The 13749-nt window shown below is 45.7% G+C and overlaps 1 protein-coding gene across 1 annotated transcript in view; it reads left to right on the forward strand.

Annotated features, from left to right (window-relative positions):
* The window catches only part of CYB5R1 (cytochrome b5 reductase 1), a 151576-nt gene extending 138343 nt beyond the window's left edge, over positions 1 to 13233 (forward strand). Inside the window, exon 9 of the mRNA XM_085600251.1 lies at positions 11916 to 13233. Within this exon, the coding sequence (XP_085456377.1) occupies positions 11916 to 12088 (173 nt within the window). The 3' untranslated portion in view covers positions 12089 to 13233. The remainder of the gene's footprint in view (positions 1 to 11915) is intronic.
* The last annotated feature ends 516 nt before the right edge of the window (positions 13234 to 13749 follow it).

Here is a 13749-nt window from a genome sequence, read left to right on the forward strand (position 1 = left end):
CCTTTCACTCATCCATCCATTATCCATCCATCCGCCCTTTCACCCTATCCATCTGTACACTCATCCATCCACTCTTCCACCCATCCATCCACTCATCCATCCAGCCATTTACCCTTTCACCCATCCAGCCATCCTTTCACTTACTCATCCATCCACCCAGTCACTCCTCCTTCCACCCATCCACCCTTTCAGTCACCCATCCATCCTTCCTTTCTCTCTTCATCGACCCTTTCACTTAGCCATCCTTCCTTCCATCCACCCACCAACCCATCCATCTACTCATCCACTCATGAATCCATCCATTGACCCTATCACTCATCCATCCTTTCTCTCATCCATCTATCCTTTCACTCATCTATTTATCCTTTTGTCCATCTACCCCCCCTTTCACTCACTCATCCATCCTTACATCCACCCTTTTACTCATCTGTCCATCCATTCACCCTTGCACTTATCAATTTATCAATCCATCCATCATTTCACTCATCCATCCACCCACTCACTCATCATCCACCTTTTCACTCATCCATCCACCCTTTTACCCACCCAGCTACCTTTCCACCCATACATCCAGCTATTTACCTTTTCTCTCATCCATCCTTCCACTCACTCATCAATCCAGCCATCCTCTCTCATGATCCATCTATTAAATCGTTCATTCATCCATTCACCCTTTCACTAATTCATCCAGCCATCCCTTCACTTACTCACTCGCCCACCTTTTCATATTAATTTTGAGCTGAGCCTTTTTTGAGAAGAGGCCCATCAAGAACTTCACCCTCGCTGCAGGAGCTATTCCAGGGCTGGGACAGAAGCCACCCAGGATGGAGACAGGATCCACCAGGGGGGGGGGGGGGGGGCAGGAGTTATCACAGGTGGGGGGGCAGGAGCCACCACATGGGGGGACAGGAGCCATCGCTGGAGGGGGGGCAGGAGCCATCACAGGAGGGGGGACAGGATCCACCAGGGTGGGCACAGGGGTGGGCATGCAGTATTCTAGTATCATCTTGGTCTCTTCCAGGGAGGGGTAGGGCTCCTCACCCCCTCCTGGACAAGACAACGAGAAGACAGACTCTCTTTCCAAAATGTTAGTTTTGCCATCCCTCACTGTGATGTACAGCACTTGAAGGAGATACTCCAATAGAACTGATTTAACTGATTGTCCTTTATACTTTGTTAATCATTGGATGCGATTGCACCATTTCTTTATTTTATTACATTATAGACTGCATGTTTGAAGAACCGAGGTTTGCTTACAATTTAGTGACAGTAATTAAGCTCTGTGAAGAGAACCACGTGCTGTCTGGTGTAATCAGGGCCGGTTCTAGGGTGTTTGGGGCCCTGGGCAGAGAGGGAATGTGTGAGGCCCCTCTAAATTACAGAGACATGAAGCATTCAGGGCTGTTTGCATCTGAATAGATGCCCCTGCGCCTGAAGCTGCAGCCCCTCCCTCTCAGTCACCTTCAAGCACCTCTTAACAGCTCATCAAGGGTTGCCATCCCGCTGTGCCTCTCCAGTGCTGCTGGGTATCTGAGCTTTGGTACAGCATCGGAGTCAAGAAGGGAGGTGGGTGGAAGCTGTGCAGGCTTTAGGGTGGTGCGACCGGTGCCCGGTTAAAATTAGGGACAAATAGCGTCCGTTAAAGAATCCTTCACGGACAACGGACAGACGGCCGAAATTACGGACTGTCCGTGAAATTTACGGACGGTTGGTCACCCTATTCACACCACGGATCTGCTGGTCATTACATATCTCCTGCACCCGCAGCTTTCAGTAGGGAACTGGCACAGTCTGATAAGCGTGTAATGAGTTGTTTTTTCCTGTCTGGCTTGGGGTGGAATACACATCAGCGCTGGTGGCCCTCAAGGGCAGCGGCTGCTATTTAAATTGGCATGCACAACTGAAAGGGCATTTGAGGTAAACCAGAAGCGCGGGTGACTTTTCTTGGCAACGAGCAATCAAATGAAAGACAGTAGGTAAGAAGGCGCACTGATTTAAACGCTCACTGCTGACCTCTTTGGCGATTTGCGTGCTATGGGCTTGAATCCGAGCAATGTCAATTGCAATCCTTTAGAAGTACGTTAACCGAAATCCCATCACATTGAGTAATAGTAACACGTTGTTAGAGTACTTAACAACAGAAGTGCACAATGAAGCTCTACATAAAAACAAGCCATCGGTATCAATAGGCCAATTGCAGGCAGTTCTCTCCGGTTCATGTATTGTTAGAGCTGCCTGAAAAAATTAAAATTCAGTTGATATATGCCTTTAATGCTAACAGATTTTAATAATAATAGGTTTTTTGTCGGTGTAAATTTTAATTCAGTAAGGTAAATCCAGTGAAGATTCATCATAAAATCTTTATTCGGCATGTAAAAACAACCATTAAAGAACAAGATAACACAGCAAAAGTTACATCGCAAATATAAAACACATGCGTAATATTTAAATAAATAAAATTTAATTACCAAACCTCAATAGGACAAGATAAAAAACCTCCCGTTAGCAGCAATGTATATCATTCTAGTCTACAAAGACTAGACCTCAATATGGCTCGTAAAAAAAAAAAAAGAGGTGATAGCATATAGTACATGGTAATTTGTGAGCAACTTCAAATACATAAGAGCAGGAAGTACTTGGATAAAAGTCAAGGTGCTTAGCAGAAAAACAATAAACTGCCTTCTTGGCACACTAAAATATTTGCACTACATAACATGTAAAGTGTCCTGCGGGTACCTATTGTTCCAACAGCAAGGCAACATGGAGCAAGAGTGAGCCCACCCACTCGGTGATGCCAAGAGATGGTTCAGCGCGTTATTGAACCTAGCCAAGACAAATCTGTCCCTCATATTATGTACCTGAGCCATGTACGGCTCCATGTCATGTAAGGCCCAGTACTGTTTTCAAGAGCTTATGTCCCCTCGCTTGTTCGCTGTTCAACGATACGCGCTAAAAAAACCAAGCACTGGCATAGCCAATAGGTCTCGCCTTTGGGACCTTATAAGTGTTTAGCCATGCAACAGTTGATGTTGTTGCACCAAGGATATTGTGCTGCGTAACTAAATACTTATAAAGTCCCAAAAGCAAGACCTATTGGCTATGCCAATGCTTGTTTACTTTTGCACTGATAGTAGCTCTCTAAAGAAGACCAGCTACATGTACATTAAACGGCCAGCTTATGGATAATCGAATATAAACAATATTACTGGTTTGGTTATTACATTTAGTGCTTAATCCAGTTTAAGAACATTAAATGTAAACTTACTAAGAGCAGGGCACCGCCTAACCAAACATCCAAATCTTTGCCTCAAATTCAAATAGAATGGGAAGATGGAAGAGGGGATATCCTACTAACCTCAGGTGTTTCAGGTCACATCCAACTGCAAAAAGCTCTAGTAGCCCCCTTCTGCTTTGAGCTTGTGGAACAGGGTCAAACTTTTGGACTCTGACTCCAGAGGGGGCTGGCGCAGGTGGAGATTCGGTTCCAGAGATTTTCTTTGATGCTTAGTAGAAATAACTGAGCAGATCACGGATGGAGCCCAGGAGATCTCTTCACAATGTGATAAATGGAGCAATATTTTGGATCTCTGTGTTGGCAGTGACTGTGGGATTTATTGAATCTAAATGCATATCTCGGACTAGACCTACTTCCAAAACCGCTGCATAGAAGAGGTGAGGAAAAAGAGACTTCCACATGGCCTGCACCAAAGTATTTCTGTCTGCTTGACAGAGGCCGGCGGAGAGAATACTTTCAAGCACATCCTTGAATTGCTGGGACCTAAACTTTGTTCCAAGAATTAATCACGTTAGTTCCTTGTTGAGGGCAAAGGTATAGGGGTTCAGATCCTGCCAGTGGAGCCTACCTACTCCTGTGGAATTTCTGTCTTGTGGCGGAAGCTATTGCCTGCCTGAAAGAAAATAACCTAATTATGTACAGATTGACATTTCTCTAGCCTCGTTCCCTTTCAATGGGTACAGATGCAGAATGTCCTGTAGAAAAACGGTGAAGTTGCTGTTACAGAGAATTCCACAGGCTCATTTGGCATTGGATGTATTGCAGTGTACCTGAACCTGAGTTGCATGGAGCCTTCCTGAAACAGGACCTAGGGTATGAGGAAACAGTCTTCAGGATTTGCAGTCTTTTCATATCTCAAAATCATAGTTTTTGGATATTTCTATGAAAGATTGGAAATTTAAACTTTTCTCTGCCTCAGTGGCTACATTTTAGTGTTTTTTGCCAAATTTGATTTGTGGTGGAAAGATCGAGGAATGTCCAACACACATTTGAGACTTTGTGGAGCTTTTTTTGGCTACAGCTACCAGATTTGCCCAAACGAATATCCTGAAGCTCCAGAGAAGTTACTATGTCTGAAGGGAAAACCAGGGCAGCACAACTTGCTCTATTTTTACCTGCCAACGCTCCATCACTAGTTGGTCGCAAGTAGAGATTCCGTCTACCACAACCTATTGACTAAAATTCATTTTTTGACTGTTTGTAATGGAATATTATTTAGTTTTTGTAATGACTTTTGATCCCTATATCCGAATTGTTTCATTAACGTGGTATCTTTTCGTTATTTTCTCTTTAGTTTTAAACTAACCTTGAAAATATTAAGTTTTGTTATTTTTTTTACCTGTATTTTTGCTTTGATAGCTTTTTGCTTATATGCATTTCTTGGAGGACAGCCTGGGACATTGGGTTAAGCTACTTTTTATGGGTCAGATGTTCTGGCCCTTACAGGAGCTCAGCTACATCTAATATCAAAATTAGACCTCTCTCTTCTGTAGCGTAAATCTTTTTTCTTACACATAACCTACTGTTTCACTCAGGACAAGCAGACTCACAATCTGTGTTCTTGCACACAACTGACAGTTTTGATGCACGTTTGGCACAGATGGGCCACACACATGCCCACACTTTAAACACAAAATACATACCAACATACCTGACAGTTTGCCACCACAACTTACATGACAAAGGCATTTTTATCCCCCTCCATTCTGAATGCACTTGTGTTCAACACTTTGATCCCGAAATGTAGCAGCAAAAATCATTCAAATAGAGACATAGATCAGTATGTGGTTTAGATAGTAGAATTTAACAGAAATAAAAACCCCCATTTTTGTTAAAGAAGTCCATAGAAAACCCCTGATCAAGTAGAACGTTAACTTATAACAATCATTTTACAGCGTAGATGACTTCTGTAGAGAAGTGTCTTGCTTTAGAACTCTACGCTGAAAGCTAATGTGACCATGGCACCAAGCAACTTTATTTTTTATGACTTTAGCATGAAATAGATCTAAGCTAAATGGTTCTTCTATTAAGATCAGATATTGATGGGCTCTGGGTTACGGACACATTTTATGAAGCTTGTTCATTCGATACGCTCCCTAACACTTAGAGTATCCATTTTTATCTTTCTCTTCGGTAATCGCTCCTGAACATTTAATATGACCCTTCCAGTATACACATAATATTACACCACATTAACCAATTTACTTAGAGGACCAGATGTCTTAACAGGATAAGAGGAGACTTAAAGATTACACATGTATGCATAGAGTTTGACTGTCTCATCAAGGTCTTCTAACCAAACCAAGTAAAAAGTGTTTCAATTGACTATACGTCTATGAGCGTCTCTCTGTATTGCCTCCCTATTGGACTCTCCGTTACAATGGCTTCCTAGACTCTTCTAACCATAAGTTTGATGTTGGTGTTTTTGTTTCACCCAGTACAGACAAACCCGTACCGTGGTAACCAAATTCAGATAATATAAAAGCACACATCTGTATTAGCTTCACATTCCATCACCCAAAAATCAATAAAACATTGTGTACCCTGATGTATCTGAACGATATTTCAGCCCCACCGCTTAATTTCAAAATAATTTCTGGTTTTGACAGGTAACAAACAGGGAAAGATTACTGGCATAACTTTTTTCCCCACACATAGGTTTCTTCCCATCTCCCCTAGACAAAAGTGGTAAAAAGTAATTGTTCCTTTATGTGTACCTTTGATTCATTGGATCTGTATAACAAATAACTGACACAGTGAGCTGACTCCCTTACCCTGCTGATACTTTGTATGCTTAGCAAAGTCCTTGCTCATACCAAAGTCTGGTTACCCATAATCTCCTGTTGGTTATTACATCACACTTTGTCTGTTTGTTCAGTAAAATAATATTGGTTTTAATTAATAAAATGACGTAAGATGCAAATATGATTTGCTTAATTCAATATTGGTCTTGTTGCGTGATTCAAGAAGCTTCTAAGATAGGAAAGGCAGATTAGATGGTTGAGAATCAACATACCAAGCTCTAGATACTGAAAATAATGCAGAGTAAGTCCGATATTTCAAGTAATAATTCTGGCACGCTCAAAATAATTTTCTTATGACTCATTCTAGTCTATTTTTTTAGGTTTCTTGATGATTGTATCTCACTTAAGTTGCATCACCCAAAAGTAGACCAGGGAGAGTTTGGAGTCAAGTATGCACTCCTATTCCCAGCCAAATTGAAGATCATCTCGGACAACACACTCATTTCTTTACCAACCCACCTGTTGCCTGGGACTGTATTGAGGCCCAGTCACCTTCTACACAATGGCCTGGATCCGGTGAGGACTGACCCCAGGCCTTGCCACTCATGCGGGACTGCAGACAGACCCCCCCCATTGGTGCGAGCAACCCCATTCTCTAGACCAGGTCCTAAGTGGCTGCAGTTCATTGTGGTCGCAGTGTCGGTATTTCGAGATCCTTCTGGGGTCTCCTCAGGCGCTGCTTCTGAGGACTCTGATGCTGAAGATTCTGCATCGCCCTCTCAGCAGGACCAGACTTGTCCCCAGGGTCACCCTACAAACCGCAGTTGAGCTGTTGTCACTTTTGGGAGCCATCTGCTTGACCCTGGAATGAATGTGGAGCTGCAGGTTACCCTGGAGTCCCCAGTATACCCAAGCACCGTGGCTCGTGGATAGGCACCCGGGAACTTTCATGTTCCAATTTGACCTTACCATGGTTAGGGCCTGACCACCCCCCCCCCCCCCCCCCCCCTGCTATCCAGCTACACAGAGACTTGCTTGCCCTTTGGCTCATACTACCAGACTCTAGGGGCTCCGGCTTCCGAACTGCTGGAGGGGCCAGTTGTTTACCACGGTTGTCTCCATATACGCCCAGGGCACATTGATTTGAGTGAGGACCGGAGTTCCCCTGTGAGCGGAGTCTCGGAACATAGACTCTGAGGGCCGTTTTGTAATGCTGGAGGTGGTTCTGGATGGCTCCCCACTACTGATAAGCAGCATCTATGCACCCAGACTAGTCACAATTCCTGGACCACCTTTCAACACATTTAGCTTCCTGAACCCACTTGCCCTGCCTGATGGGGAGTAATTATAACTGCGTCTTGGACTTGACCCTCAACCGTTGACACCCACCCCTCCCCAATTCCCCAACTATTACCAGTGCCTGGAGCTTGGCAGCCTGGCTCTCCCAATAGTCACTAGCAGATAGTTGGTGTTGTCATCACGCTGGTATCCGCCTTTTATTCCTACAACTCCCCGGTGCACGATGTTTGTCTGTTTGGATCAGCTGGTCGGCTCCTGGACTCTCTGCCACTCTGTCTTCTGCCTGGACTATGTGGGACAAAAGCTTTCTGACCATCGTCCCCTGACAGCAGAGGTACACTGGGGGAGGTTGCCTTCTCCCATCCCCACATGACGCTTGCAGCCCTCCACTCTTGAAGACCCAGCCTTCCTGGACGCAGTTCTGGACAGTATAGTCCATTACTTAGACCATAATGAGGGCTTAGTCTCTTCTCCTTCTACTGAATGGGAAGCTTTCAAGGTGGTAGTCGGGAAGGCTTTTGCACTGGGGCAGCTTTTGAGGTGCAAAAGATGATTCTCCAAGATCTCGACCACCGAAAAGTAATGTATAACCAGGGAACAGAACACAGTCGAAACCCTGCCTTGCACTCTATACTGCCTACACGATTCATACGCTCAAGGCAAGAAGTCTGGCTGTCTCCTAGCATGGCTGGTCAACAATGAGGCCCACCTACAGCAGATTGTTTTGATCCGTGGCCCCTTAGGCGCTCTTATACACACCCAGACTAAAACCAATAATGCCTTTACTGCCTATTATTCCATCCTCTACGCTCCCATAAGCCGGATGATCTGGACGCCCCATAACAGAGCACGGAATTTGCACAGCGTTATCGGGTTTAGCGAGGGGGAAGATCATTTGGCCTTCCTGCTGAGTTCTATATAACATTCACTGCCATTCGAACCACTAAACGGTTGCTAGGGTGGTCTCTCTTCTAGCCACATTGCATGAGGCATCCCTAGTGTCCCTACCAAAACCCAGGAGAGACCCAGCGGATTTGGCTTCCTACCGCCCAATAACCCAATAACCATCTTAAATATGGACTCTATAAACGTCAGCATGGTCCTGGCCAACTGCCTTCACCAAATTCTTCCACTTCTCATTCACACTACTCAGAACAAATTTGTCGCCGGCAGGAGTACCTCTCTAAATCTCCTCTACTTCTACAGGGTCATGGAGGCAGTAAGGCGATCCTTGCCAGGCGCGACAGCCCTGGTTCTGGATCTCGACAAAGCCTTCGATATATTACATTGGGATTTCCTCTTAGGAAAGTTGGAGAGGTTTGGAATTGGACCCCGCCTTACTTGTTTAATCTGTCTTCTGTACACAGCCCCTACTATCCGAGTGTGGTATAACAAACTATTGTTTGGAGCCGTGTCGGTGGGCAGGGGGACAAGGTAGGGTTGCTCTCGCTCTTCTCTTTGCCCTGGCAAAGAAAAGCCACTGTCTGCTAGGGCTCGACAGCGGGGTGAGGGCTGGAACATACCCCTCCCAAACGCTAACCACACTATCTCACTGTATGCTGATCATGCCCTTTTATCTCCGGGATGTTGCTGTTGATTGTACCCCGATCGCCCGGCTCCTGGTCGAATTTGGAGTCCTCTCGGGCCTCCGGGTCAACTGGCTCAAATCATGCATGTTCCTCTGTCCCAGTGCAGCTCAACCTTTTGGGGGCCCAATCCGTTGGGAACCTGATTCCTTCCACTACCTGGGTATCCATGTCTTTCACAAAACTGCAGAGCTATTGGACACTAACTTGAAGGAGGAGGAGACAGGCCTCCGCTCTCAGGTGATGTTTTGATGAGCTCTCCTGCTGTCCGTAGCGGGTAGTGTTGCAGTTTACAAGATGGTGATACTTCCCTGTTTACATTATTGTTTTGCAAACCTCTCAATCCCTCTCCCCAGTGCATTTTTTGGGGGCTTGCACGTCCTTTTGGGGGACCTTATATGGCATAACACATGTCTGGACGTGGCTCTGTCAAAGCTCCAGCTTGTCCCTAGCCAGGGTGGCTACGTTGTCCCTGATTTAAAATATTACTTACTGGAAGCCCAGCTCCAGTGACCTACTTACTGGCTCATGGTCAGATACCTAGAAGACACAAGCACCTCCGATTTCCCCCTTTGTCCTTAGCATTCATACTCCAGTGCTTACTGTCCCTAGCAGTTGCTTCCAGTGACCTGAGTCTGCTTCCGTAGGTCTTTGCAGCTCACCCGCACAGTGGCTCCATATGCACCAGTTATTCCTCTTCTGGGCTTGCAAGTTTGGAGCAGAGCCATCACTGGTTGATAGCTGTAGCCTTGGACTCAGGCTGGACTGTCCTCCCAGGGAGACCTCTTCTAGGTTCGCCAGCTTCTACCTTATAAGCCTTAAGGGAGAAATTTGGCCTCCATAAAGGCCAGTTTCTGGTTTATGCCGCAATGGCTAGTGCCCTTCCCGATCTTTGGCAGGTCCTGGGTTGAAGAGCCCGCTCACCCTCTCCTACACATCATCCATATCATGGGGGATGGTCGCTGGGTTATCAGCTGGCTGGCCGGCCGGCCGGCCAGCCAACTGCTTCATGGAGTAGTCCTAAGTCACCCTCCAAGCACATGGAGAGCTATGAGGGAAGGAATTGGGCAGAGCCCTCCAAGAGAAGGGATAGGCTCAAGCCCTGGCTTACCCGGAAAGGATCTCAAGGAATGGCTGTCGCCAGCTGATCAAATTTTATATGCTCTATCAAGCCTATCTCTCCCCACAGCTCATCTCCAGGATTTTCCCAGGAGCCTCTGACAGATGCACTAGAAGCTTTGCTCCTGCTGCATACCTGAAGCACATCCTTTGGGACTGCCTCCACATTCGGCCTTTGTGGGATGAGGTCCTTTACTGCCTCATGGGTGTCACAGAGACAAGAGGAATCATTTCTTGGGAGATTTGTGCGCTAGGCATTGTTCCCCACCCTAAGACTCGCAAGACGGCATTGTGTTTTGTAGACACAGCCCTCATTCTGGCCAAGCACTCCATCACAAAATTGAAAAACCCACAACCCTGGCTTAGGACTATGCCCTAGTCTGCTGGGTGGGGGGGAAAGAGACAGCGGCCCTCAGCCGGGAGGAGGCAAGAGGTCTGCACTGCCGACTGATCAACCACGTCTGAGAACTGCTGTCCAGATTAACTGGCCCTCGAGCTTCCTTGCCATCCCCACAATCCGCGAGTAGCCCCGACCAACACCAGCCTCTTGAACGCATAGACTGCTCTTAATGAGGTGGCACCCCCGTCCCCATTTCCCGCTTCTCCAGCCACTTTCTCATCTTTTCACCCTTGGCCACCTATTCCTCCCAATTTTGCTAACTCCCCTCCTTGGAGCCCGCTCCACTGACTCCCTTTTCCCCATTGCCAGTTTCCCTGCTTTATTATCCGATCATAATCGATTGCCTTGCACCCTTTTACCCCAACTGCTGCTGAGTCATACTCAGGGCCTACCGGTATTCGCTGTGCCAAACGGCGGGGAGCATCTTAACCAGCCAGGGAGAGGTGCGACTTGGGTCATCGCTACTATTGCAAGCATTGTTTTCACTTGTATAAAAAGTCAATAAAAAATGTTTTAAAGGAAAGCAAAGACTATCTTTCAATTAACAGATCCACTATTAGCATTATTGAAAGTACATTTCTAACATTTTAAATTTGTGTTTGTTTTGGGGAGTCACCGGCAGAAACTACAATGCTCACAGTTATTACCGCAAAAGGGCCCATACAGTTGAACATTATCTATGACGATGAGTTGTGCTCAGAAATTAATGGGAAGTGTACATTTCCTAAACTGGAATGGCATGGCAAGCAAAATAACAATGGATTTAACCTAGATGTGTGACTGGGGGCGAATGTTTGATTTGTTCAGCATGCCGTCCATCATCTGTTATTTTTGTATTTGTTTCCTTAAGTGGGAAGGGTATGCCCAGACGTGGGTCTCATGCTTGCTATGCCACTGAATTCAGGCTAGCCTGGCCAATATTGGGTGATACCCTGAAATCAGTTACAGGATGCTTGTTTCAGGTCCAGGAAAGACCTGCCCCGGCAGGCTGGACGGTTTCCATGGGGAGCAGAGTCAAGACTGATTTGCATATGGCTGGGTCCAAACTGGGTTAGCACAGCAAGCAAAAAAATGATGAATTTAACCCAGATCTGTGACTGGGGATGAATTTTTGTTTCGTTCAGCGTTCTGTCCATCATCTGTACTTTTTGCATTTGTGTACGTTATCAGCATACCTTCTTTTCATTTCCAAAAATTCTTAAGATGGCATAGTGGGGAAAAAGCACGTCCGATAGCCCAACGTCCCATCCATTGTGTAGCATTATGAGCAAGGCCGAAAGGAGGGCGTTAATGATCTAGAAAAGGACCTCATTTTCTGAAGTTAATTTAGAAAAGATGTGTTTATGCATAGATTTGCTCCTTAGTATCTTTTGCTCGTAGAGGGGTAAAATAAAAACCTATCCGATAGTCATGGGCGTAGTACAGTGCAGGTTGTCGTGAATATAACTGTGCCTCTCCTTTTATATTCTCAGGTTGGGAGTACAGCACAGGATTTGTGGATGCAAAAATGATCAAGGATCACCTTCCTGCGCCAGCGGACGACGTCCTCATCCTTTTATGCGGGCCGCCAGCCATGGTCCAGTTTGCCTGTATTCCAAACTTGGATAAGTTGGGCTATCAACAAAAACTGCGGTTTACTTATTGACCCCATCATTGGCTGGTAGATCATGTTCAAACTTGCTGTGGTAAAATCTGCGAAAAAACGATGGACCGCTACACTACCTTTGTGCCCTCCAGTTTGCTGACATGGAAAATATCACCCGCTCCGAAGTGTAAACTTCCCATTTATTCTTGCTAAAGGAATCGCTCTGCTTCCTTTCCCTGAAATGCTGAGCAGCTCGCCCATGTCCCTGTTCGATGACAAGAGTACGAGGACGGGTCACTGCTTACAGTTTTACAGTCTCAGGAGTAGATTGGGCAAGTGATGTGATGAAGGATTTATGTGCTCTTTGTTGTGAGCTTGAAACATTGTGATTCCATATACCTGAGCTGGGCCTAAGCCCTGTGGGTGGTGGTTTGTCCTTGAGCAGGTCGGGATAGTGACCCACTACCACCAAAACTGGCTCTTTAAAAAGATTTGCTGCCTGAGCCCTGATCACAGGCCACTTTCTTGATTAACTCATGTTGGCTACACATACTATTTTAAACCAACACTCCCACTATAGGGTGTATATTTTCAGCACTGACCTAGCAAGCACCTCTTCCCTTCTTTGCTACACTCCCTGTCGAAGAGCTAGATACTGGTACTTTGCAGGCCGGTTAATCCCTGTGAGACATATCACTTCGGAGATGGGGAAAGCTGCTGAAACTAAGAGTGATAAACGGTGTCCAACTTTTATTTCCTTGTGTACGCATATTCTATATATAGGTAGCGTCAACTCACAAAGATGGACTTTGCATACCAAAGAAATGTTTGACCGGGACGGGAGCTTTACCTGTTGGGGGGGGGGTCTGCATTGTATTCATTTTGACAACGAGAAAATAATGTCACAAATTAAAGAAGACGTGTAGTATACATACAGCGAGTCTCAAAGAGCAGAATACATACATTCTATATGAACCACTATCTGGACGGAAGGATGGAATGTGCTGCATCTTCAAGATCATACTCTAACTTCTCTTTTTATTGAGTCCGGCTTTTATTTTGCATTTACTGTATGTTAAGCACTTATGCTCCTATTGCTACACCAATTGCCTTATGTCACAATAAATGAGTTGTCTAGATGTGCCTTCATAGCTGACATATACCAAAAAAGCATAAAATAAAATATCTTGTATTGCTGTTTTAAACTTTTGTTTGTGTTTCCAGACCATCTACTTATCTGGTATGACGGGCTAGTGAGTCATTTGCTTTTTTGCTCTTCTCTGTGTTGATGCACCTATAGGTGGGATTGTTCCTTTTAACCTCTTCAGTGCCCCGCCCTTTCCCCGCCCTGTGCCGGGCGTTGCATTAGCGGGCGGGGTTCATGACGAGATAGTCTCGTCATGGAGCGCGGTTGCGCTGTGCCCATGACGAGATTATCTCGTCATGGGCACTGAAGGGGTTAAGTGCAGGAAACAATGGACAGCCAATAGCCTAAGCCCCGCTTTGACTTATTCAGGTCTATGGGGCGGCACAGTTACAATCTTCCTTGTCCGCAGATAGTGTCTGCCCCATCTCTAACCACTCCAAACTGCACAATGAATCTAGGTAAGGAGATGTCCAATAAACTACAGGAGCGAATTTTAGCACCTTGAAGGAAACACTGGGTTCCAGAAAAACCTTCAAGGGTCAGGGAGGTCAGGAAGGTAAAAGGAGCAGCAGGC

The sequence above is a fragment of the Triturus cristatus genome, chromosome 1_2 (assembly GCF_964204655.1).
Source record: "Triturus cristatus chromosome 1_2, aTriCri1.1, whole genome shotgun sequence".
Taxonomy (NCBI): Eukaryota; Metazoa; Chordata; class Amphibia; order Caudata; family Salamandridae; genus Triturus; species Triturus cristatus.